The following is a 27,165-nucleotide window of genomic DNA, read 5'->3' on the forward strand; positions in this document are numbered from 1 at the left end:
ATGTCAGTCAGTGATCAACTTTATTAATAAGTTTTTTTTTTAATTTTTTTTTATTTATGATAGTCACAGAGAGAGAGAGAGAGAGAGAGAGAGAGGCAGAGACATAGGCAGAGGGAGAAGCAGGCTCCATGCACCGGGAGCCTGATGTGGGATTCGATCCTGGGTCTCCAGGATCGCGCCCTGGGCCAAAGGCAGGCGCCAAACCGCTGCGCCACCCAGGGATCCCTGATCAACTTTATTAAATAATGTAGCAAACCTGCTCCAACCATTTGGCTCTTTACATAATGAAACCAACGTGTGTTCTTTCCCTAAGACATAAGGTCTGCCCACAAAGTAAAATTAGCACTAAGGTCTGTGATCTACTGACATCAATGGCATTATTTGGGAGCCACACACTATGACTCTCAACGTCGGCTCTTCCCAAATGAAGTTGATGGTAATTGCTAACTGCCTGCTGAGGTGTGACCATAAAGTCTCAGTCATGGTCCCTTTGCAACTTCCAATTTCACCTTCTTTCCACAGATACTCTTGGTATATGAGCACATTGAGGGATTCACTCCTCCCTCCCCTGCTGCAGCACTGTGAGAATCTGCAGTGCATCATTATCAAGGGAAACTCATTCTAACCTCACACTCTGAAGACGTTGGCAAGATGTTTGCCTTGGTCCTTTGTGGAAACTGTCTTCTTGGTGAGGTGTGCAGTCCATCCAGTGTGTGCATTAAGCCTGGGTTCCTTTACTCTGTTCTTAATAACTAAATGAGCTAATCTGCCTGGTGACTTGGGGGGGGAGGGGCGGGGATTAGAAATGTTATCATAGAAAGGGTGCCCTGGCACTATTTCTCAGGCTGTTGGAACCTCAGTAGTTAGTACAAAAACCCATAAGTAAGACTGAGTTGCAAGCACAGATTCAAGTGATTTCAAAAAATCCTGAATCAGTTGCTTTTCTTTCTATGATTCATCTTACTCATTCTCCAAAATAGAATTTGTAGAAGCAATGTTTACCCCAATTATTGGAGTACCACTACCACGGCTTTTCTTCTTAATGATATTGTGGGTGTTCTGTTTCTGTAAACCTATTTGTTCTTATAGAACCCATTTTCAATTTCATTTGCAGAAGACAAGTGCACTTACAGATACACCCTTCACTACTTTCAAGTAAAATGAATTGGGATTGCTTTAGGGGAAAAGGAGTGGTATTGTTTGTTCTTATCTCAGGGCCCAGAGTTGTTGAGAGAGTGTCACCTAGACCCTTTCCTACAATACACAAAAGTACGGCCCATAGTTTCATGTTAGCAGTGATCCCCAAAAGCATCTGATGTTGATGAAAATGTAAAACACAGATATTTTTAACATGATGGAATTTTATGTCATCTTATATGGGAGGTAGTAGACAAGGAGGGAAAGCTGGAAGAAAGAATGCATTTGTGTAGCCCCTCCTTCAATTTGAAGTCTCATATTAGTTTAAAAATAGAAATATGCTCTTTGTATAATTATACTCAATAGAATTTTTTTAAAAGCTTTTTAAGTTGTTGTTTTTTGGGTTTTTTTTTTATTTATGATAGTCACAGAGAGAGAGAGGCAGAGACACAGGCAGAGGGAGAAGCAGGCTCCATGCACCGGGAGCCGATGTGGGATTCGATCCCGGGTCTCCAGGATCGCGCCCTGGGCCAAAGGCAGGCGCCAAACTGCTGCGCCACCCAGGGATCCCTCAATAGAATTCTTAAATATAGAAACAATATGTTATACTACATTTGCTTTAGTTTTGAATTGTTAGAATGGCAAGCTAAGGAATTTTAGGTTCATAGACTTTGCTAGTTTTTGAGGAGCAAGGAAAATTATAACAAAAGAAACCTTAACATTACAGGATCATTACGCTTGTAGAACTTAGTAGAAGCTATAAAATGTTTTTTCCACAGTTAGTTTTATGAAAATGGGTATTTTCTCTTAGCATTTGACGTAAGATATTATTATCTCTTTCTACTTCTTCTGGGCCTGCTATTTCTCAAAATAAACCCATCCTCTTGGGTCGTTGCAAATGATTAGATTGAGACATATTTGTTTATTCTTTTACATGTTCATTTAATTTATTACTTTGTAAAATTACAAATAAATTATCATAACCCTCCACCCCGAAAAACTGGGAAAATACAAGGCCTGAGAAAAGGAAGAGACATTAAAACATTCTGTCCTCAGTGCCATGCTGTTGAAGGGATCCTGTCTGGGATATTGCTTGGGAAATTTATTTTTTCTAGCTTCTATGCAGATCTCAAGACCATAGCACATGGAATAAGGTTACATCTTCTTCTAACAGCCTTTTCTTGTGCTTATTCTTTCTCCGTCTCTGCCCAGAGTCATCTACCATGGTAAGAAGGAAGTTATTATTCATCTCTTTAGGAACCAGATGAGGCTACTTCATATCCTACCCCATCATTTGTGGGGCACATTGTATCCCAGCCACCAGATTGATACCAACAGGGGGAGCCAAGCGCTCAATCTATCTTCCTTACCCTGGGGGAAATACCAAGAGTGCTAAAGACCTCATCCTGCTATAGCATTTGAAATTCATTCTTTATCTTCAGAGTACAGATTAAAAAGATTGAATACTAGAACTCATCATATCATATGGTGTTCAGAAACATTTTGGGGACATTGGGGGAAATTTGATGAAGTCAGTACTTTAGGCTGGGGTTCAGTTTGTGAGTCTTTTATCAGAAATATTTTGTGCCATAATTCTAAAAATATCAAAAGTTCACCCCAAATTATATTGTCTTTTTTTTTTTCTTTTGGAGGATCAAAAAATGTATTTTCCTTTTTTTCCCTCAACGCCTTTTCCTTCATCTCCTTATTTTTCTAGACCTTTTTCATTACAAGGGGAAATGATGATAATGACAAAGTATACCATCAAGTCAAGGTACAGAAGATAGACAAAGAAAAGAAGGAATCATTTGCAGGGAGGAGAGAGTGTGAAAAAAACTATGCATGAGAGAATTATGGATACATACAGAACTACTTTTTCTATATCAGAATTAAATGCAAATATGTTAACTTGTTCCTATAAAAATAGTGGTGAGACAGACAATATCTTTTCACACAAAATGCAGGTTTAAATCATTTAATAATCATGGGCTCTGTGTCTGGCCCTTGCGTTCAGTATAATCCCTCTTCATATAATCTTGAGATATGTGATCAAATATTTATCTTTCAGTATTTCATAGACCACTAAACTTGTAGTAAGTTTTAAAGACCTATCATTCCTTTTTATCAATGCCTGTTTGAAACTCATCTGCTCTGATCCATCCTTAAAGAACAAACCTGATCTTCAGATATGAGCCTCCAGTAAGCGGGTAGGTTTCTGTCTTTTACAGTACACTGGCATTGATAAGCTCAATGGGGAGGGAATCCATTATAGATGAGAGAGTATGTCCTTTAATTTTATTTCATCAGATTTCTTTTCTATAAATCTGTAGGAGTTAAATGGCTCGTTTTTTTATTAACTGTTGATATTTTTTATGTAAAATGAAACTATTTAAGCATGTACTTAAAGCACATAGTCCTTGGTCCTTTTTAGGAACAACCTCTTTTCAATTTCGAGACCCCTTGAACTTCTGGCATTGGTATTTTGTATTTGTCAAAACTTTGCACTTGATGACCAATATTATCTTGAGAGAAAAGATGTTTCACTGAATCACCAGCCCTAAAAGAAAGAAAAATGTATAGTTACCTACTATAGTAGTGAAAAGGATATTGTAGCAACAGACCCAGTGTTTTTTTAAGGGATAATGCACAATACAAATTATTGCACATGATTAATTTTTGGATTCTTTAAAAGCATTTCAGAATTGTGCTATTCTTCAGCATATTTAACTGATTGAGGATATGGCCCTCCTTTTCTCTCGTCCCTACTTTAAATACACTCTAAGCTCATAATAAGTGCACGTTAAATACATCACTTACTGCTTTTAGGTGTTAAAAACATTAGTTCAAAATAGCTGGGTGATGGAATTCTTATTAAAATATATTCATGGTATATGTTTGATGTTTTTAAAATCTTGCATATTATTCTTCCTTCCATCCCTTTTATGTGTAATCAACATATAGAATTTAAGAATGGTAGAGTTTTAAAGAAATTAGACATTATGCAAGTGTGAACAGCCTGGTACACTTCCTGATGTGTAAAATACTCAGTCTGTGGTAGCCCTTCATATCTGTCTCCTTCAGTGCTTCCCCACTCTCTGTTCCAGCAGATTACAAATGAGGATTCTAAGTGAGACTGAACTTAGTTGTGACTTATTTACCTGATTTCTCACTTGAATTGATGACAAACTCCAGCCATAATCTAATCTTCCTGTCTGCCACTTCAATCTCTTTTCATTCCCCGTGTTGCTAGTAGATACATTCACCAGTGAAACTGCAACTAGTTACCCTTTTATTTTTCCCCATTTTTCCTTATTTTGAAGAAAACCCGAGTAATCAGGATAATTCATTTGTAGCCATAATTGATAATTATACTGCCTTGTTTGCCCCAATAACCCTAAAATGCTTGCATCAGAGCCAAATCTATTTTACTGTGCTTATTCCTTCTGTTTGGGTTTTACATAAAGATTTAAAATGTCATTCCTCCCAGTGAACAAGACCCATGGCCATAGAGATTCAGAGGGACAGTGAAAGAAGGAGGGAGGCTTATATAGCAAGAACTCTTTCTGACCTCTTAGCAGGCAAATTGTACTGTCTCAGAGTCATTCTACATGTACTTGCAATGTCATGTGGAATATATATTGCCAAGAAATAGGCCTGAATCAATTACATTATAAGACATGAACATTGGTTTCTACTATGTTATCTGTTGTCAAAAATAAACACCTTCACTTATGTTTTTAGCTGGTTTCCATTTGGTTAAGAAGACCTCATGTTCATGAATAATACTTTTTTAGCAGAGGTAAATGGGCACTTTTTATTCTTTATGACATTTGAAACTGCTTCTATACTTCGGAACTCCTGTGCCTAGTGAGGGAGAACCAGCTTCCACTAAGAGAAGCTGCAAATACCATATACTTATTCTCCTAAGACTCCCTGATATCTAAGACCCAGAACTATGAACTAGATCATACCAATCAGACACCCCCCAACTCAGATTTTGCATAAAGAAATAATGAAATGACATGAGAAGCAAGGCCTTTGTGGAATTAATCTTAATTATGGTTGACGTCAGGAGATTAGCACCATCTAATTTCAAGAAATAACTATTCTAGAAGCAACATCCATTATATAGTATTGATAGCTTCAGCAATGAATGTGTCTGGTGTTCAATGTCAGCAGCATGGGTGCATTCACCAGATGGTTCTGCAGCATTATTCAGCTCTGTCAATGGCCACAAAACCTCTGAGTTTTATTTTCTGGAATCCTGGAGATTCCATGAATTCCACCCCACCTCTGTTGCCCAGTGTCTCTTTCACAAATTACCTTTCCTGTTTAAATCACTCAGACACTGCTGCTGGAAACCGGGAATTGTCACTAAATTTAGAAATATGTAATATACAAATCTTAACATTCTTTTTATTTCAAAGATTTTATTTATTTGAAAAAGAGAGAGATAGCAAGAGAGAGTACAAGAGGGGAGGAGAGGGAGAAGCAGGCTCCCTGCTCAGCCTGATGCAGGGATTCATGCAGGGCTCAATGAGGGGTTTGATCCTAGGATGCTAGGATTATGACCTGAGCCCAAGGCAGATGCTTAACTGACTGAGCCACCCAGGTGCCCCAAATCTTAACATTCTTAATATACTTTCTAAATGATAGTCATACAACATGATTTTTAGGAAAGAGTATGGGGGAAAATGCGTAATTGTAGATTAAATCACTATGGAGTGACTCTTCACTAGGTATTAGTTCAAGAAAGATGAACCATAGAAAAAGTAAACAAATGATCACAAAGCCACTCTCTGTCCATGCCTCTGTAGAGTCTTCCCATGTGCAAGCAGCCAGAGCAATTTGGAAGAGACACAATATGCACGGGCACCTTTTTGCTTCTCTCTCTTTGAATAACCCCCCCAAATCTACTAATTCTCTGGTGGAAAAAAAATGTATGTATTAGAACTTGTTCTTCTTTAGTTTCTGGCCTTAGTTCTATAATGAAAAATTCATGGTAAACTTCAATGGTAAAATTCGTAGAGCCATAGTCAATCTACTCTCATCCCATCTATTTTTTTTTCTGGCCTTGTTTACTGTGTGAATAGTTGACACAAAGTAAGTGTGCATTGAATATCTGTTAAGTAAAGATAGCAAACACTAATATAGTACTTATGAGCCAGGTATTCACTTATATTAACTTACTTCTTCCTCATAATAACCTTCTGAGATAGACACTGTTATTATTTCCTGGTTAGTCCTTTTTATTGTGGGGGCGGGAGAGGATAAGACAAGAACACATTGAAGGACTGAGTAACTTGCCCAAAGAAAGTGAGCAGAAGTGATCCTAACTCAAGTGGATGACTGGAGTTTGTGCCTTATATTTTTTTTTATTCAGCTGATAGTCATCAAGCACCCACCAGATGTCAGGCACAAAAATTCAATGAGTATGTTATTTTGCCCTCAAGGAGATCACTATATCAGAGAAATAGACATAAACAAATAATTAAAGTACAATTATTCTATGATAGAAAATATAAATGAGGTTTGTTGGGACACAAGTTGGTGCTAAACTACTCTGAATGAAAGATGGTCAAGGAAGACATATGAGAGCAGAGAATGCTGAGCTAAGATTTGAAATAATTTTTCATGAATTTAGAATTGCATTCTAGGCAAAAGGAACACCTTATACAAAAGATAAAATAGTATATTTGTGAATATAGTGAGGCACAACTGAGGCATGAAGCTGGAGATGTAGGCAAAGCCCTGATAATAAGAAAGTTCTATATGTTAAAGAACTGTTATTTTATTCTAAGGCAATCAGGAGCCACTGTAGAAACGTAACAGAGGAAGATGAATAGATCTGCAGGAAAGATTTTTCTGGCCGTATTGAAATAAAGGGGGTCAAGTTTAGATGGAAGAAGAAAAGTTAGGAGACTACTGAAATAGATTAAATACATATGGGCTTACATGGGTCAGAAATTTAGTGTAAAGAGGGCATTGACTTGAGAGATAATTAAACAAAGAATTGGCAGGGCTTATAAATCTAGTGGATATTGGTGAGGGAAGGGTGGTAATGAAGAGGTATGATTCTTCTGTTTCTCTATTTTGGTTTGCATTAATTAACATAAGATACATGTAGCCTCTGGCTTTCTTTTTCTTTAAAATATTTTCATTCTTCTTGCAAGCCTTTTATTTATAATATCACTGTTCCTTGAGACTCTAAGTTTTAGCCTCTTTTATTATACTTTTATGTTTGTTTATATCCCCATGCCACTTTGGTTTTAAGATGCTTTATGTCTATGTTGGATTGAAATATTGCATACATATGTCAATCTTTAAGACGCATCTACATAAAACTTCTAGAAGGCATCCTTTACTGCAAATTGAATGTTTCTATATGTCCTGCTTTTTTAGTTTGTCAAATAAATATTGTTATTTATATAACTAATATGTTTGATGGCGCAGTTGAGAGTGCATCTTTTATATGTTCTTTTTATGAATCTTCAGCATTTCTGGACGCAGGGTTATGGCTCTATAAATAAAATTTTGGGGAAAGATGAGGACAGTCAGAGTTCTAGCAGCTAAAGCTGATGTTTCTTATTCAAAAACCTTTTTGAAGCAAAAAATATTTCCACGTTTAAATTAAATATTTTTTATTAGAAAAGATAAGTTTTGTTCTTTGTAGCTAAATGTGACCAAAGCATAATTATTTTCAGTGAAAAAAAGTTGAAATTAATTGAATGATAATACTTCTCCCAGAGATTTATGTAGTGAAGCTACATAATTCATGTATCTGTATTTATTACAAATCTTGCCTTAAGAGAATTTCAAGCTGAACTTTTTTATTTCATTAAATATATATGTATATAATTTTATATATTGCACAGATACAGAGATAGACAGATGGATAGATACATGATTGCTAGGCATTTAAGTGGACTGAGATATAATTATAGAAACTTTTATTAAAACAACAGGGACATGCCTAACACAATGTGATTGAGATGGTTGGTATTCAGGAGCTGTTGGTTGAATAAATCCATAGGTGAATCTATATAAGATCACTCATGTTTAGGGATGCAATGATTTCAAAGGAAAATGTCACTACCTTGCCTTTTAAAATGTTGTTCAATGTTTTGCATCATCAGTCTCTTTGGATCCGACAATCCAACTAGTACGTGCTCATAGCTTTACTATTGAGCTGAATAAAATTGGAGGCTTCATTTCCGAGTATAGTGAGTTATTGCCTTGATTCCTTTCTCCCTTGATATCTTTCCCTATTTGTGTAAACTAAAAGTTAGGATAAAGTATTGTCTTTCATTGTCATCATAAATATCTCAATTTAATTTCTTCATGTCATAGTAATTCTGCTCAATGCATTCTGCTGTTTCTAGATGATGCTTGACAACACTTCAATTTCAACTCAATGAATACTAATTCACTTAAAAAATACAAACTAGTCTGTTTAGCACCATGAAGATCTTTTTTTAAGGTTTTATTTATTTACTTGAGATAGAGAAAGAGCATGAGCAGGGAGGAGGGGCAGGGGAAGAGGAAGAAGCAGATTTCCCATTGAGTAGGGAGCCAGCCTTGGGGCTCCATCCCAGGACCCTGGGATTATGACTTGAGCTAAAGGCAGACACTTAATCAACTGAGACACTCAGGTGCCCCAGCACCATGTAGATCTTTTTATAGAAAGGCTATTGGAAATATATTTTTTTATTTTGAAAGGTGTTTTTCCCTTTGTGTATATTTGTTGTCTTTGTGCATTTTTTGGTTTCTTGGCTCAGCCTTCTCCTCCCTGTGATGATGCCAATTACTCCTAGCATCACAGCACTGCCCATATTCATCCATAGATGTTCTGACCCCTTGCAATGTTGTCAAAGGCCTCTTTCAGAAAACACTTTGTAAAGTGATCAACACATTATTGTTATACACATTATCTTCAATAATTCCACTGACCAATTATGAAATGTTCAGTATCAAAGATTGTTAGCTAAAAGACTAAAAAATAAAACCATAGGATTATGTGGAAACATTTTAGAATTTCAATTTTTAAACTAGATTTAAAATCACAAAATTTTCACACTCTTGGAAAAAATTTGCCCATGCACTTACTCCTTGATATTTAAGGCTGGGGGTGGGGTGGCGGGGAGGAGTCATCAACTATCTGCCAGGATGCTAAACACTGAGATTTGAGAATGCATGAGTTCAGTTAAAGAGGTTTAAATAAAGATGTGTTCTGACAGGATGGGAATACAACAACAACAAAAAAAGCAGGTATAGGTAAATTTCTATAGAAAAGTCAGGAAAGGTTTCAAACAGAAAATAACTTCTGAGCCATGACTTCAAAAGTCCATAGTGATGTAAAAAACCTTAACCTGAAGTTTAAACCCTAGGAAAATCAAACTTTATACTGTAAATTATTTTTTTAAATGTTTTAAAGAAACCAATGGCAAAACAAACATGTTTGAATTTGAATATAACCAAATCTAGAGAAACACAATATATTAACCAGAAATCATTGTTCATCACTTAAAAGAAAGAACTGTTTATTCTTTCAAACTTTGAATCTGCTGACAGTTTTGCTAACATAAATAGCACATTTTTTGGTATTATTTATGTCTGTTTGACAAAGAAGCAAATAGCATTAACACATCATAACTATTTCTAGTTTTATTAAAAATGAGATTAGTGATAGGTAAAACAGCTGAATTATTGGCATTGAGCATGAACTGTTTTTCCACTCTAGTGAAACAGTTATCATGTACTATTCTACTGTTTTATGACATTTTTTCCTATTGGGTATACTTCTAAGAGTCACACTAATAGTGGGTCACCATAAAAAAAGTTGGTCCTATTCTTTCATTACTCATTGTGCTAGAATGAGTTTGAATTTTTTTTGGTAGAAATGTACAATGCCTTCTCCTATAATGATAATAACAATGGCAAATTGGGTAAGTAGAATGTGAAGTCTTTGCTGTGCTGGAGAAATCTCCTTAGAAGTATATATCAAGGATAGATTGCCTAATTTATGCACTGACATCAGATTGGTGAGAGCTATACAAACATCATATTACTTTCAATCGTGCCACATCCTTTCCTTTAGATTCCAATATTAGAGCACACATATCATCTGTTTTACTTTTTATAAATGGATGAATGAGATAAAAAAAAAAAAAGTTTAAGTGTGAGTTAGTGACTTACCCAAGATTATGACATACCTAATAGAGGAGAAAGTTAGTACAAAGTCCCTGTTTCTGACTCCTGGTTGATACAACTTGTGAACGAAACTGCATTTTGACTCTTGCAGCCAGAGCTATATATGAATTTAATATTCAAGAACCAATTTTATTAATTGTTTTGAGTGAATTCATGGATGGTGTTCTTGCCAGAATTCTTTATTACATTTTATTCGTATAATTTGATTTCTCCTAAGCATTATCCTGATCCATCCTTTTACCTATCCCTATACTTTGTAGACACCAGTAATTGAGAAGAATGAAAGTCTGATTTAAAATCCAAACAAAACTAGTTGCAAAATATGAAACACAATAATGACAGAAATAAAATCTTGGCATATTTTAAGACAGATTTTATATAAATTACAGCAACCTGGGGGCAGTAAAATTGATGTATTGACACTTACATACCAAACTAATGTAGCAATTACAGTTCTATTTAGTAGTAGCACATAAGTAGAAACTTACAACTCTAAACAAAATTTATGTACCCTCGTACTGTTTATGCTGTGTCATCTCCTACAAGAAAATATATTTAGATCTGACAGGCATGGATTGTTTTTACTCAAGTAGATACATATTCAGTATAGTGTGCCCAGAAAATGATAACTTTCAAAATATGTCAAAAATACATTTACTTAATGTTTGTTACTCCCAATGTTTGCATTTGTCTTTCTGAACATACAGATTCAAATCACTAACTCTGTTCTTTCAGCCTGATGGTTAGCAGCATGTATAAGAAACCAAAATTTCTATAGGTTCCAGGCAGGTTTTTTTAAACATGTCCACTTATTTGTTACTTATTTGTGAATGATGGGAACAGTGATCGACTGAAAAGTACGTGTCCCAACTAAAAAGTTTGGCCACTACTTTGTTCCGGCAAGCAACTCACATGTTGGAATATGAACCCAGTGTGGTCAAATCTTCCAAGGTTACAAAAGCAGGGAGGAATTTTGATTTTTGTAGGTATTAATTAGTTCCAAATTTAAAAACACCAACTGAGCCAAATAAGCATGTCTCTGCACCATAGCTTGTCACATGGAATTCTAAGTAGAGATATGATTCCATGGTAATGATCATGGTACCCTTCAATAAGGATCTTGGTAAAGTGGGATCAGGTTCAAACTGTCCTTAGCTCTTTCATTGTTTGTTTAGTCAGTATCATAAGAAAGTATCATATCAGAAAATATTTCCATCATATCTTTATAGATGGAAAAATTGTCACAGTTGTAAACAGTTATCACGGAAAGAGTTGTTATTTGTGCTCATGCCTTTTCTCTATTTGTAGTCTTCAGTGATTGTTATTGTTCCCTACAGCCTAATGTTACTGATATCCTCAAATAAAACTTGATTATGTAACGCTTCCTATTAAATTAGATTTTGATTATTTGAACTTAAAGGAAAGGATATGGATTATTTATTTTCTATACTCCCTCCTGAGAAAGTAAAGTCCATGGCTGGCTCACTCATTGTTCCATCCCATTTCTAGGACCTTCCCTGGCAAATAGAAGATCAAATGAAAATCATTTTTTAATGGAAGTTTGCTATTTTAGTCATCCACTCATTAAGTAAACTTTTTCTTAGCACAAATCGTGTGTCAAGCATCTTATTAACTATTATTTTATGTATCTGGATTATTAACTCATTCTAGAAAACCATTCTGCTTCAGAGAAAAAGATTATACTGGTCTTCAGTTTAATGAGATACAATCTACATTTTTTTCAGCTTGGTTAAGGTATAGTTAACATTATAAAATATTTAAAATATACATCATGATGATTTGATATACATATACATTGTAAAAGGATATCTGGGTAACTAATACATCCAATAAAATATAATCTACATTCTAAGGTATAAACATACATTTTGCCTTCAATTCTCTGTAGAACTTTTAGGAAGATGTCAACTTTTCTTCTTAATTCTCCTTCTTAGAAAAGTATAAGATCAGACCATACTGTATATCTATCTCTAAGTAGATGTCTACTGCCTCTTGGTTAATCAGAAGTTTTACCCTGTATACCAAATAACCTTAGGAGGAAAAAGCCACACACTACAAGTCCACTAGCAAAAAAACAAAAACAAAAAAAAACAAGTCAAGGTCTCAATTAATTTTAAACTTTAAAATAGTCAAACTCTTAAATAGTCAAACTATTTAACTTTCTGTAAAACAGAAATAGTGCTCCTATTTGATGAATAATAATGGATCTTTGTTCACCTGACTATTCTCTACAAAGACAAATTTTTTAAAAATCAGATCTCAAAAATAGTGTTTGATGGTCAAGTAGATATCAAGATAAAAGTGAACTCCCAACTTCAAACGACTTCAAATTCATGTGTTCTTAAAGAGTAATCTCTTCACATCCTCAGTTTTTGATGTTAAGATTTTTAGTAATATGCCAACTGACTCATCATATCAACCAACCAACCAATCAATCATATATTTGTATCAGATCACATCCTATAGTAAGAGCAGGACTGGATCACCAAAATAAACAGGGTCTTCAAAGCATTCAGTTCAGCCAGGGTCACCTAAATCAATTAACCAAAATCAAAAGTAGCCCCATGTGTGGAGAGAGAGAGATACACACTAACGTAATATGGTCTGTTTATATTGGTTATACTTAATGGTTATAGTCTTCATTTGTTTTGTTTTGGTTTGATTTTGTTTTAAAGATTTTATTTATTTTATTTGAGAGAGGGGGAGAGAGAGAGAGCACCGGCAGAGGGAGTGGCAGGCAGAAGGAGAAGGAGGCAGAGGGAGAAGCAGGCTTCCCACAGAATGATGAGCCGGTTGTGAAGCTTGATCCCAGGACCCTGGGATCATGACCTGAACTGAAGGCAGATGCTCAACCAACGAGCCATCCAGGCTCCCCTATAGTCTTCATTTGAACTCTGGATGTGTCATCAAACTAGGTGGCCAACTTGAAGACTGGAATGTCTTTCTATAACATGAAAAGTTGGCTTATAAACAACAAAATATATTTCTTTTTCATCAAGACTTACATTTTCCTTTTGACGTTCATCTTTCTCATATTGCAGCTTACTAAGGGTAATAGATTGAATAATAGCTCCTGAAGATATCTATGTCCTAATTCCCAGAATCTGTGAATATGTAAGTTACATGGCAAAGGAGAATTAAGATTGCAAATAATATTATAGCTACTAATCAGCTGACCTTCTGACAGGGAATCCTGGATTATCCAGATTGGTCCAATGTAATCACAAGCTTCCTTAAAAATGGAACAGGGAATTGGAAGAGAGAATCAGAGATGGCAGTGTGAGAAAACTTCAGCTTGATAGAAGAGTGGGGCCATGAGCCAAGGAAAATGGGCAGTCTCTAGAATTGCAAAAGGCAAGGGAATAGATTCTCCCCTAGAGGCTGCAGAAAGGAATACATACCTTTTAATACCTGTCAACACCCCCAGTCAGGGTTTCTGACGTACAGAACTGTAAACTATTAAGTTTGTGCAGTTACAAGCCACTAAGTTTGTGATAATTTGTTATAGCGGCCAAGAAAACTAATACACTGAGAAACTTTAACCTTTTTCAGAAGACTCTGTCACTAAGATTGCATTAATAAAACAGTTAAAATTTTCAGACTTTTCTTAAAACATTGTATATTTCTTCATTCATTTATTTTCAGGAGGTAATCCACAGCAGTCAGGTCGACATTTCCAGAAGCAGCCAGGCAATGGAAAGAATTGAACAAGAAGCTTCCAAAGCACACAAAAGTGATGTTCTTGGAACAGAAATGGTAACTACTTAAAAAGACAATACTTTCCAAACAGTTTACAGAGCTGTGTGGAAATTCTGACCTCATTATAAGCAATTGCTTTTAATGTCCTTTATGTGTTTACTATCAATACATATCAGTGTCTATTTCCTCACTTTGGAACTGATGTTCTTTGAAAAATAAGATGAGCACCATAAAAATATGAGTGCATTTTAGATGTTAATTCATATATATTCTGTTATAGCGTGAGCCCATGCATTAAAATAAGGGATAGAAGTTCAATTAGCATCTCTTAGTGTTTGTTGGAGTCTTGAATGAAAATCATTGTGAAATGAAAAATATATGCATAATACTAAAATAACTGACTTCTTAAAGACAACTGTTTGTTTAAAACATAGGCCTCTCATCTTGAAAAACACACTGAGGAAAGAAGCCAAGCTTCTCAGTTCCATCAGTATGTTCAAGAAACAGGTGAGAATCTGTTATTATTTGACCCCAATATACCTTTCTCCTGCTGATATATCTGTGTTTGAATGGAAGCCTTCCAAAGCACAATCCCTCCCACTAAGTAAATTTAGTAACTGTGACTCATGGTCCCAAAGGGGACAGAGTAGTATTTCTATATATAATTAGGTTCTGTGTGTGGTAATGGATGCAATAAGCTTCTAAAATAGTTCACTGCCCATCAGCCTTATGAATTCATCCTAAAAGCCTAGAAGGTGATACGCCAGCCACCTCTGAATTGCTTTTTGCCGTAGGGACCTAGAATAAAACTTAATGTTTAACAAGCTCTCTGAGAACAGAAATGTTTCCTAGATTGTATTTCTTTTAATAACAGATTTAAACATTTCTATATACAGTTTTTTCAACCTAAAGATATGAGATTAAACTACAGACAAATCTGTGAGAGTTTGCATAAGACCCATACAGGTTGTCTTGACTATAAGAGGGGAATGAGAAGCTTTGTTGCCTTGAAGAGCTAAAAGAGGAGATTTAAGCCAATTGCGACCCTATCATTACTTGACCCTATCTGTATTTTGGTTTTATTTTGGTTTTCCTAAAGGAAGTAGGTCTTCCTTTTCTGTTCTTGTGCTGTTCCTTTCTTGTTTTATAACTTTTATTTTTCCTAAGCATGAAAATAAAACATGCTTGTGGAAAACTTGAGAAATATATACAATTAAACAACAATCCCATCACTATGACTCCCCACGGTTCTTCCAATATTTCTTGACATATACTAACTTACATAATGAAAGAGTGCCATATATATACATTTGTACCTTGAACCTTTTTATTTAACATATATTGTGAGAAGTTTCCCATAGCATTAGTTTCCTTCTCAAGCATCATGGTTATTCGTTACATAACATCCCTGGTATTCTTTTCTGTTTGCAGTCATTGATACAGCTGAGGATGAAGAAATCCCGAAGGTTTCAGCTAAGTTTTTAAAAGAGCAGTTTGAAAAGTCTGCCCAGGAAAAGGTCCTTTATTCTGACAAAGAGATGACCCCAGCCAAGCAGATTAAAGTAAGACAATTTCTCTACATAGAAACATTTTAAGTGAAAAGCCAGATACAAATGCGTAGCATTTTCAAATTATTGAATGTTTGATGTGGTTTTCCAACTAAATCCTGAGCCAGTACTTTTCTGTTCCATAAGGAGGATATTATTCTACATGAGAAAAGCAGTGGAGTTAGAACTTTTCTCATAAGAAAAAAATGAAAAAATTATATGTGCTCTAAAGTTTAATAGCTAGCATTAGATAAAATAATAAAGTCAATTTTAAATGTCAGATACTCTGCTTAAAATTCCAAGGAAAACAAAACAACTCTCAAAAGTACTTTAAGACTTTTATTGCTTCCCTCTAGATTACTCAGCATAGCATATTAAGTAAAGGAGGAAGAACAATCAAGATTATGTGAAAATGTTAAAGTACTGAGCTGTTGATGTATTGAATGGGGAATATAACGCTGAAAGCGCAATGAATTATAAGAAAGACAGTAACAAACACTAAATATTGCTCCCAGATAGGTCTCTCAAAGGAGTCTATTATCTGTTATTTCCAAAGGAGATGTCATAGCAGGTGGACAGGTGAGGGGCAGTACCTAGGAAGTCTTCACCACTATACCCGTTTTTATAAGCTTTGACTTTCTTTCCCTTAAAGATCATAAGTGAATCTGAAGAGACTTTAAAACCATCATCAGTTGTGAGTACCTCTTCCACTTCCTGCACATCTACCAGCCAGAGGAAGGAAACATCAAGCACAAAACATAGTGACCACGGTGCCTCTTCCTCAACTCTGGTACAAGTTAATGCGACTCCTATGGGAAAGACAGAAGAATTTCCTCCTCCCCCACCTGATATATTTCAAACTCCAGTAGATGTGACAGCATTTTCCCAGTCCCCTGAATGCCCCAACCCTCCTAGAATACCACTAGTACCGAAAGAATTATATTCTAAGCAAAGAAATCTGTATGAATTAAACCGTTTATATAAACACATACATCCTGAGTTAAGAAAAAACTTAGAAAAAGATTATATCAGTGAGGTTTCTGAAATTGTCTCTAGCCAAGTGAACTCAGGGAGCTCAGTTTCAGCAGATGTGCAACAAGCCCGGTATGTTTTTGAAAATACAAATGACAGTTCTCAAAAAACTCTGAACTCAGAAAGAGAACACTTGGAGTGGGATGAAATTCTGAAGGGGGAGGTGCAGTCCATGAGATGGATCTTTGAGAATCAGCCTTTAGATTCCATCAACAATGGCTCTCCAGATGAAGATAACATCAATAAGGGCATTGCTGGTCAAGAAATTATTGCTGGTGGTGATGTGAAATATACCACATGGATGTTTGAAACTCAGCCCATAGATACTCTGGGGGATCATTCTTCTGGCACTGAAGAAAATGCTGAGAAAATTCCTGAGCTAGCCAGAGGAGATGTCCGCACTGCCCGGTGGATGTTTGAGACAAAGCCATTAGACTCAATGAATAAAATGCATCAAGAAGAATCAATGGTAACTGCCACAAAGGACATAACTGGTGGGGATGTCAAGACTGTGAGATATATGTTTGAAACTCAACATCTGGATCAGCTTGGACAGCTTCATTCAGTGGATGAAGTTCACCTACTACAACTCAGGTCTGAGCTCAAAGAAATTAAGGGAAATGTTAAGAGAAGTATAAAATGTTTTGAAACTCAACCATTATATGTTATTAGAGATGGCTTAGGTCAAATGCTAGAAATTAAAACTGTTCACAGAGAAGACGTTGAAAAAGGAGATGTGAGAACAGCACGTTGGATGTTTGAAACACAGCCCTTGGACACAATTAACAAGGATATCACAGAAATTAAAGTTGTCCGAGGAATATCTATGGAAGAAAATGTCAAAGGTGGGGTGAGTAGGGCAAAGTGGTTATTTGAAACTCAACCTTTGGAAAAAATCAAAGAAGAGTCAGAAGAGGTCATCATTGAAAAGGAAACAATAATAGGTACAGATGTCTCCAGAAAGTGTTGGATGTTTGAAACACAGCCATTAGACATTCTAAAAGATGTTCCTGATACAGAGCCTCTAAGATCTGAAGAGATAATAGGGGGTGATGTACAAACTACTAAGCATCTATTTGAAACACTTCCGATAGAGGCTTTAAAAGATAGTCCTGATGTGGGAAAACTTCAAAAAATCACTGCCTCTGAGGAAGAAAAGGGAGACGTTAGACACCAAAAATGGATTTTCGAAACCCAACCTCTGGAAGACATTAGAGAAGATAAAAAAGAGTACATACGAACAGTGAAACTTGAAGAAGTTGACAGAGGAAATGTAAAGAATTTCACACACATCTTTGAATCAAACAATTTAATTAAGTTTGATGCATCACATAAAATAGAGGTGGAAGGAGTCACAAGAGGGGCTGTAGAGTTAAACAAATCACTTTTTGAAACAACACCACTTTATGCCATTCAAGATCACCTTGGAAAATATCATCAAGTCAAGACAGTGCAGCAAGAAGAAATCCTAAGAGGTGATGTAAGAAGTTGTAGGTGGCTTTTTGAAACAAGGCCCATTGACCAGTTTGATGAAAGCATTCATAAATTCCAGATAATCAGAGGAATATCTGCTCAAGAAATACAGACCGGAAATGTGAAATCTGCTAAATGGCTATTTGAAACCCAACCTCTTGATTCGATTAAATATTTTAGTAATATGGAAGAAGTAGAAAGTAAAACTGAACAAGTGACAGATATTGTTAAAGGGGATGTCAAAACTTGCAGGTGGCTTTTTGAAACCCAACCAATGGAGTCTCTTTATGAAAAAGTTTCATTAATGACTGGCAGTGAAGAAATTCACAAGGGAGATGTCAAAGCCTGTACCTGGCTCTTTGAAACTAAGCCACTTGATACCATAAAGGATGACTCTGAAGCAACCACCAAATTGCAAACTGTAAAACAGGAGGAGATCCAAGGTGGGGATGTTCGTACGGCATGTTTTCTTTTTGAGACAGAAAATTTGGACAGCATACAAGGAGAGGAAGGAAAAGAAATCAAGGCCGTGGAAATGGATATCCAAGCTGGAGATGTCTCCAGCATGCGGCATAAATTTGAAAACCAACCTTTAGATTCCATAAGTTCCAGTTCAGAGGAAGTTTTGAAAAAGATCAAAGCCCTAAAGACTGAAGATATTCAGAAAGGCAATGTTTTAAATTGTAGGTGGCTTTTTGAAAACCAACCAATTGATATGATAAAAGAGAACCACGAAGGTGACGAATTAGTTAAGACAGTGACAGACGTACAAGGTGGGGATGTAAGAAAGGGGTGCTTTATTTTTGAGACTTTTTCTTTAGATGAGATTAAAGAAGAATCTGACTGTATCAGCACCAAGAAAACAATTACTGAAGAAGTAATGAAGGGTGATGTAAAAAGCTACAGAATGCTCTTTGAAACCCAGCCACTCTATGCAATTCAAGATCGAGAAGGCTATTATCATGAAGTGACAACAGTTAAAAAAGAAGAGGTGATTCATGGAGATGTACGAGGAACGAGGTGGCTTTTTGAAACAAAACCACTAGACTCAATTAATCAGTCAGAGACTGTATATGTTATTAAATCTGTCACACAAGAAGACATTCAGAAGGGAGATGTTAGTTCTGTCAGATACAGATTTGAAACCCAGCCACTGGATCAGATTTCAGAAGAATCACGTGATGCTATGCTCACTGTGGACTATATTCAAGGTGGGGATGTAAAGGCAGGTAGACAATTTTTTGAGTCTGAAAACAGTGGTAAGAATACTTATGTAAGAACAGTAAGTGTCAGTGAAATACAAAAGGGCAACGTTAAAACATCCACTTGGCTATTTGAAACCCACACCATAGATGAGCTGAGAGGAGAAGGGTCAGAATATGAAAACATCAAAACAGTTACCCAGGAAGATATGCAGAAAGGTGATGTTAAGCAGGCGGTATGGCTTTTTGAAAATCAAACTTTGGATTCTATTAGGGAAGCCGACGAAAGCACCACAAAAGTCATCAAGGAGGAAATCCCTCCTTCTGATGTCAAGACAACTACATGGCTCTTTGAAACCACACCCCTTCACGAATTCAATGAAAGTAGAGTAGAGAAGGTAGAAATTATTGGCAAGAGCATTAAGGAAACATTAGAAGAACTCTACTCTCAAAAAGTCATTGAGGCTCCTGGAATCATCATTGAAGCTGGTGAAGTTGGGGATGTTCGAATGGCAAAATACAAGTTAATGAATCAAGCATCTCCTGAGATACAGAAAGAAGAAATTATCAGGGTTGATCTCAGAAATATAATAATGAACCTACTTTCAAAAAGAGACTGCACAAGAAGGGAGATTTGGGTTAGTGAAGAAGAGAAGGGCAACGTTAATTTGACCAAAACTCAATTATTAAACCGATCAACAGAATTTCATGCTGAAAAAGAAGAAATAGTGAGTGGTGATGTCCAACAAGCAATAAAAAACCTGTTCTCTGAGGACAGGTCTGTAAAGAAAGGCATCTTAATTCAGGAAGATGAAAGAGGAGATGTTAATATGACTATCTATTGTCTTCTTCATGAAAACACTGGTGACACAATTAAGCGTGAAGAAGTAATAGGGGGTGACGTAAAACGTACCATTCACAATTTGCTGTCTTCCATATCGAACAATAAGATATCCGAAAGGGCGAAAATCGATGCTTCTGAGAGGGGAAATGTTCAGTTTTTCACAACATGCATAGAGACTGGAGCTTTGGATTATCTTAAACAACTCCAGGAAGGGTCAAATGAAACACTGACAGCTAGGAAACAAGGAGAGGAAGAAATAATTGGTGGCGATGTGGAGGGCACAAAACTCTTACTAAAGAAAAGGCAGTCTCAGGTGGGACGTACTGTTAATGAGGCTGACATCATCCCAGGAGATGTGCAGAACACAGTTAAGGTTTTTATGACAGAGCCTCAAACTACATTTTGCAAGACACCCAAAGAAGAAATTATCAAAGGTGATTTGCAATCAACCCTAAATTCCCTCAGCCAGGCCATAAATCAGAAAACAGTGGCTAAAACAGAAGAAACTATAAAAGGTGACATGCTGACCACACTCAAGTCACTTAGGGAATCAAGCCACCAATGGAGAGAATCTAAACAGCCCAATGCTATCCCCGGTGACATCGAGAAAGCTATTGAATGCCTTGAAAAGACTGCAAGCACAAGAACAGAAATTCTGAAAAAGGAGCTTATCCGAGATGACCTTGAAATATCATTAAGGAATCTGAAAGAAGCCCAGAGAGCTTTCAAAGAGGTGGATAAAAAAGGTGTAATGAAAGAAGATGTGAAAAGTGTGATGGGAGGATCTTCAGAAGAGCAGAAAATGATTCATCAGCTGGCTGTCCAGAGGGACACAAAAAGTGTTCTTCAGCCAAGACCAGGACCATTTGAGCCAGTGGCCAGGTGGCAAGGGGGAGCAGATCAAACCACAGGCAAATCTTGTCACGGGAACTTAATAGAAAAAAGAACTGAAGTCACTCTTCCAAAGGCCCCCAAAGGCACTGTAAAGATTGTCATAGATCGTGAACAAAACAATGATGCCCTTGAGAAAAGCCTTAGAAGACTATCTAATTCACACCACAACGCTATTAAAAATGTGTTGGAATCGGGGGACAAAATGGGTGTCCGGATTGATACCACAACAGAGCAGCATCGTAGTGATGAGCATATGAGCAGACAGTTGACCTCAACTGTGTCAGCTAAGGAATATCTAAAAACTGAGGAATCAGAGACTGTGAGAGAACAGAAGGATGCTGTCTTTCACTCTACTCAATCTATCGATAAAAGAGTGGGAAGGCAACAGACTCAAACTTGCAAAGTGAGGAATGACCACCAGAAGACTGAGTCTTTCTCTGTAAAGAGTCCTAGAAGTACCCCAAACCTGAAAATACCAACAGATACACAAAGCCCTAGGCCCATTCCAACCCAGGGGCCAGTCAATAAGACAGTTGGGAAAACTTATGAAGTTTCAGAGGACTTCCAGAAGCAAACCTTGTTAAAGCAAGAAATACAATGTTCTCATAAAGATATGAAGAAAAAGAACATGAACCCTCAACCGACTTTGCCTGTGGAGCAAGACATAGCAAATATAACAGAAGTGAAAGTCTCCCCCAAAAACCACAGTAAATTTAAAGCAACTGACAAAAAGCAGGCTGACGTTCATCTGAGGAGCCAGGACTTTCTCATGAAGACAAATACTTCCGCAGACTTAAAAATGGCAATGGAAATGTCCTTGAACTCAACCAACTGTAACCCTGAAAATAATGTAGAGGAAAGTGAGTGCTCTCTTCCACCTCCGTCTCCACCTCCTCCTCCACCTTCTAATGCATCATCGGAAATTGAATTTCCTCTTCCTCCTCCACCTCCTTTAATGATGCTGCCTGAAAAAAATGGTTTTCCTCCATCACTGTCCCCAGAGATGATAAAGGCTGAATTTGAAAGTTTCCCAGGCCTCCCTCTTCCTCCACCACCAGAAGATGAGAAGTCTGAAAGAGATTGTCTATCAGCGTTTCCAACACCTCTTCCTCCTCCAACTCCATCTCGTAAACCAGCACATCTCCTTTCCTCCTCTGTTCAAGGAAAGCACACCGGAACCTTCATACAGCACTCCCAGGAAGAAGCCTTCAGTTCGCAGCAGACTCATTCTCAGGCTAAAGTCCTGAAAGGCAAATCAGGAGTACTTTTGCCACCTCCCACACTCCCCAAACCCAAATTTCCCAAACAGAGAGAAGACAAAAAGAATCACAGTTCCCCAAAAGTTGAACTGGAAAATTTCCTGCCAGGTGTGGAATGTAAAATTACTCCCTCAACGGATCAGAAAAGAGTAGTACTGGCGGCTAGCAGTGAACACACAGAGGTGAAACAGAGCACATCTAGAAGTCTTGATGAACGAAAACAGTTATCTATGGACTCTATGAGGTCTCTCTCACAGACAGTTCCAGAAACTTCACTACCCAGGGAAAAAACAATGGCGCCTCTTCTGAAATCTCATTCATTCTCAGCAGGTTCAGGACCACAAAGTCCAAAACCTTATATGAGAAAATTTAAGACCCCTTTAATGATTGCTGAGGAAAAGTACAGACAACAAAGAGAAGAGCTCGAAAGACAGAAACACGAGAGTTCTTGCTACAACACAGTCAAAACCGGAAGCCCAAATCAAAACAGGTCAGTGCTGCAGAAAACAAAGGAGGAGGCTCCCCTCCCTGGAACGGAGTCAGGGGTCACTTTGGTTCAACCAGACCCAAACCCTCAAAGGCATTCTCAAGTGCCAGGAGTGTGTACTGATGACCAGCTTTCTACCACAGGACCAGTGACAGCCGCCGCCAAGGGGCTCCAACATGTTTCAGCAGCCTCAGAAGACAAGGCTGTGATGAAAAAGGAAGTTTTACGGAGCTCACGGGAGGTGTTAAGATCTATATCAGCTCACGAAGCTAAGCAGGAGCACCAGGAATGCAGTACGCAGCAAACACAACACAGGGGTCTGGAGGAGCAGCTGCACTTGCCCCCAAGAAAACCAGTGTCTCCAAGTTTCAAAGTCAAAACGATCAAGCTTCCAACTGCAGATCACAAATGCAATGAAACGGACCGCACGTATGAAAGCTGTAAAAAGCAACCCGACTGTGACGTTCAAACCATCAGCAAGGAACAACACCAGAAAACCGAGAAAACTGAAACGAGCACCGAATATAGTCATAAGCAATCGGCAGCTGAAAAATATTATCACCTACCCAAGAGGGAGAAAAGAGTGACAATAACATTGCCTACAGACCCCCCAGGGAAAAGCCAGGGAAGTAAACTGCGTATCGTTCCCGAGAAGCAAAGAGAATTTAGAGAATCTGCGAGTGGGAAGCCTCCAGGAAGTGAAAGAACAGATCAGGAACCAGCAGCGATGGGTCCAGAGGAAGAGAGACTAAGAGCTGAAAGAAAACAAGGACATTTGAATAAATCAGCACAGAAGGTAGTCAAGCAAAAGGTCACCGATGTACAGCTTGATTCACAAACGCGGAATTTCCAGCAAACACAGACTTCTGAAAGTCAAGTGGAACGTATAACAGCGCCTCAGCCGTCTAATAATCTGCAAGAAGAAAAAGGTCTTGAGGTCAAGGGCATACAACAGAAACAAGTCTTTTCTCATAATAAAGATTCAAAGCAAGAGATCACAGCCAACAAGTCTTTGTTTTCCTCCGCGAAAGAATCCCAGCAGGATGATGGAAAACGTGCTCTCAATATACTGGAATCCGTGAGAAAACGTGAAGAACTGCAACAGATTTTGTCTCGGGTACAACAGTTGGAGGCGGAGCCTGGTAAAGGTGGCCTTGAAGCCTTTCAGACGCTGTTAAAGGTCATGCCAGGATGGCTCCTAAGTGAAGAAAAGAGGCGGCGTGGCGTTTGCATTGCTGCGGAGAACAATCTAGAAAAAATCAGGGAAGAAGTAACGCAAATTAAAACTCAAGTGGAGGGTATGCTTGTGTCCTGTGAGAGCACCATCCAGGGGGCCATGGTGTCCTCCAGGGCGGAGGAGCAGGGGAGCCAACCCCCGGGCCTTCAGGGGACGTCGTCGTGGGGAGACGGGGCTGCAGCTCAGCTCCACGTGCCCGCAGCTCAGACCCACGTGCCGGCAGCTCAGCCGCACCTGCCCGCGGCTCAGCCCCACGTGCCCGCAGCTCAGCTCCACGTGCCCGCGCATCCCGACGGCCCAGCAGACCACAGCCAGGGCCCCGCGGGCTCCCTGAAGACACGCCCAAGGTCCCCGGCTTTCATAACCATCGAGTCCAGCGCCCGGCGCCCGCGCAGCCCCCCCGGGGACCAGCTGCCCCGTGTCCCTAAGGCTCACGGGTCGGCCGAGCCCCCCGCGCCAGGTGCAGCCAGCGCCGCGCCCCCGCCCCCACCCCCGGCCCCGGCCCCGGTCCCCGAGGGTCGCTCGGAGCAGCTGGCCAAGCTCCGAGACGCCACCGCCAGGTTAGCCGCAGGGGCCGCCCAGTGTCCGGCAGCAGCCCCGGCCGCCAGGGCAGAGCGCAGGTCCGAGATCATCCCCTCTCCCGCCTCGCTCCGGCGCCAGATTAAGATAGAGACCCGCGCCAGGGACGCGGCGCCCAGCATCACCATTCCCATCAGCGTGGCCTTCGGAGGAGCCTCCGCGGGAGCCCAGGGGCAAGTCAGGCGGGGGGAGGAAGGGGCCGCCTGCGTCCACCTGGACGCGGGGCCGGGGCGGGCGGAGGCGCAGAGCGCGGGCCGGGCGGCCGGACGGCCCCCGGGTGACCTCGGGCGGGAGGCGCACGGGTGGCTCCGGGAGTGGGAGGCTGGCGCCGCCTTTGCGGCCGCGTCCGGCGGGAGACTTGACACAAACGGAGAAGCCGACCACGATATTCAGGAAAGCCACTCGTTCTGTAAGGAGGAATTTGGATGGACGTCCCTAGAAAATACGAGTTTTGCAGGCTTCTCCTGCGGTGGCCCCCGGGAGCTGCGGGGGAGCGGCCCCGCGGTGCGGTCCCCACGGGAGCAGCTCCCCGGGGCGGAGGCGCGCGAGCGGCAGGCGGGCGGGCCGTCCGTGGGGCCGTCCGTGGGGCCGTCCGCGGGGCCGTCCGCGGGGCCGTCCGCCTCGCGCAGCCCCGGGGCCGCCGGATGCGGCCTGGACTTCAAGCACGCGCCTCCGACCTATGAGGACGTGCTCGCGGGCCACAGCTTGGATCTCGCCGACTCTCCCAAAGAGCTCAGGAGCAAGTTGCAGAAGGCGTGGCAGGAGAGCGAAGACGTGTTTCAAAGCCTGGGATTTGCGACCTCAGATGCTCCGGCCACCGAGACCAGAGCCACCTTCCACCTCGCAGAGGCATCTGCATGGAGACGCGGTAAATGAGCTTGCAGGGTGTGCGGACTAACCCGCTTAGAGGCCGCGGGCCCAGCTGGGGCGACTTGCGGTTGAAGGAGTGTCTGAAAGTAACCCAAAGCTAACAGCTTCCCAGGCCGAGGGTGGCCCTCTCTCCGCGACGCTTGCTCCCACCGCTTTCTTTTTACAACAGCATCTAACGTAGGACTCACCTGCACTGTGTGAAAATAACAACTGCCCTCCTATAGGCTATTGAGACCCGTATTTGTCAAGGTAAATAGGACTTTGGGTAAAGTGGCAGAGAGAATAACTGTTATCGTAATAGTATTAATGATTGTTATGATAACTGTGTATTTATTAAAAGTGGCATGCCCATTATTTAGACTTTTATTAAAAGTTCATGTTTTATCCACTTACTCAAGACAACATTAGATAATATCTATTGACCTACTATTGACGTGTTTTTAACTGACTTAAATTATATTCGCATTTGAATTCAATACAGCCTGGTAATGATCTAAGGAACAATTTACACCCTTCATATGTGCCTTAATGATTTTTATTGATTGATATCTTTGACACAAGTACGAGTATGGAATTGGACCATTTGTACATTTAATTATGGTTATTAACCTGGGTGGAGTTAGCATTCTCTAATGCCACTGTTGTTGTTGTTTTTTTTTTTTTTTCCTTTAAACTAATTTTATTTTACCTTTCTTAAACTCCAAATGATAGCTTGGTTGGCCTCATTCACAGGTGAACATGGACAATATATTTTAAAAATCTGATTATATATTTAGAAGGAGGAAGATTCAAAACACACAAACTTAGTACTTATTTTTTAACATCAGAGAACATTTTATTTCTTTATATTTCCCTACCTTTTATAATTAATGAGGCTTTATTATAAAAGGATTTGACATAATTAATGTGCACCATTAGCATAGTCCATCCTTCTAAACAGATTGAAAGAGGGGATCCCTGGGTGGCGCAGCGGTTTGGCGCCTGCCTTTGGCCCAGGGCGCGATCCTGGAGATCCGGGATCAAATCCCACGTCAGGCTCCCGGTGTATGGAGCCTGCTTCTCCCTCTGCCTGTGTCTCTGCCTCTCTCTCTCTCTCTCTATGTGACTATCATAAATAAATTTAAAAAAAGATTTTAAAAAAATAAACAGATTGAAAGAAATATCAAGCTCGAAAATAAAAACTGCTGAAACTAATAATTCTGCCTCTATCATATTTGTAACATATGTATCTAGTTTATCAGATTAATATGATTTGTTAATGTGCTTGCTTCTGGCATAATCAAGCAAAGCTGTCTGATTAATTTCAAATGCTCAGTTTCTGTTAAGATAACTAAAAGCATACAGAAAATGCAGAAACAAAAACCACCCAGTATTTATATTAGAAATATGCGTCCTACTAGAACCAAAAACAAACAAAAAAATACAAAGGAGATCTCTTAGTAGTTCAAATCAAGCATCAGAGGCCTAAAATACATACTCATTTATAAAAAGAACACTGAGCATGTATGCTTTTATACAGAACTAATATGAAAGCTTAATTTGTTAGTTTCGTGGGATTGTGGTGAGGATCAAAATAATGAGGTAAAAATTCTATGTCAGCTTTGAACCACCATCTAAACACTGGTTAGCAATATAACTACTGTGATTTATAGGAGCCTGCGTTCACCTGAGCTC

General features: G+C 39.1%; 1 protein-coding gene across 2 annotated transcripts in view; it reads left to right on the top strand.

Annotated features, from left to right (window-relative positions):
* Positions 1-27,165, top strand: part of XIRP2 (xin actin binding repeat containing 2) — a 74,583-nt gene that overhangs the window by 38,650 nt on the left and 8,768 nt on the right. Inside the window, exons 4-7 of one of the 2 annotated variants that reach the window (XM_038584722.1) lie at positions 14,014-14,124; positions 14,502-14,574; positions 15,499-15,629; positions 16,267-25,489. In XM_038584722.1, coding sequence (XP_038440650.1) covers positions 14,014-14,124; positions 14,502-14,574; positions 15,499-15,629; positions 16,267-25,489 — 9,538 coding nt within the window. The remainder of the gene's footprint in view (positions 1-14,013; positions 14,125-14,501; positions 14,575-15,498; positions 15,630-16,266; positions 25,490-27,165) is intronic. The other variant, XM_038584723.1, reaches the window with a different exon arrangement.

The sequence above is a fragment of the Canis lupus genome, chromosome 36 (genome assembly GCF_011100685.1).
Source record: "Canis lupus familiaris isolate Mischka breed German Shepherd chromosome 36, alternate assembly UU_Cfam_GSD_1.0, whole genome shotgun sequence".
Lineage (NCBI taxonomy): Eukaryota > Metazoa > Chordata > Mammalia > Carnivora > Canidae > Canis > Canis lupus.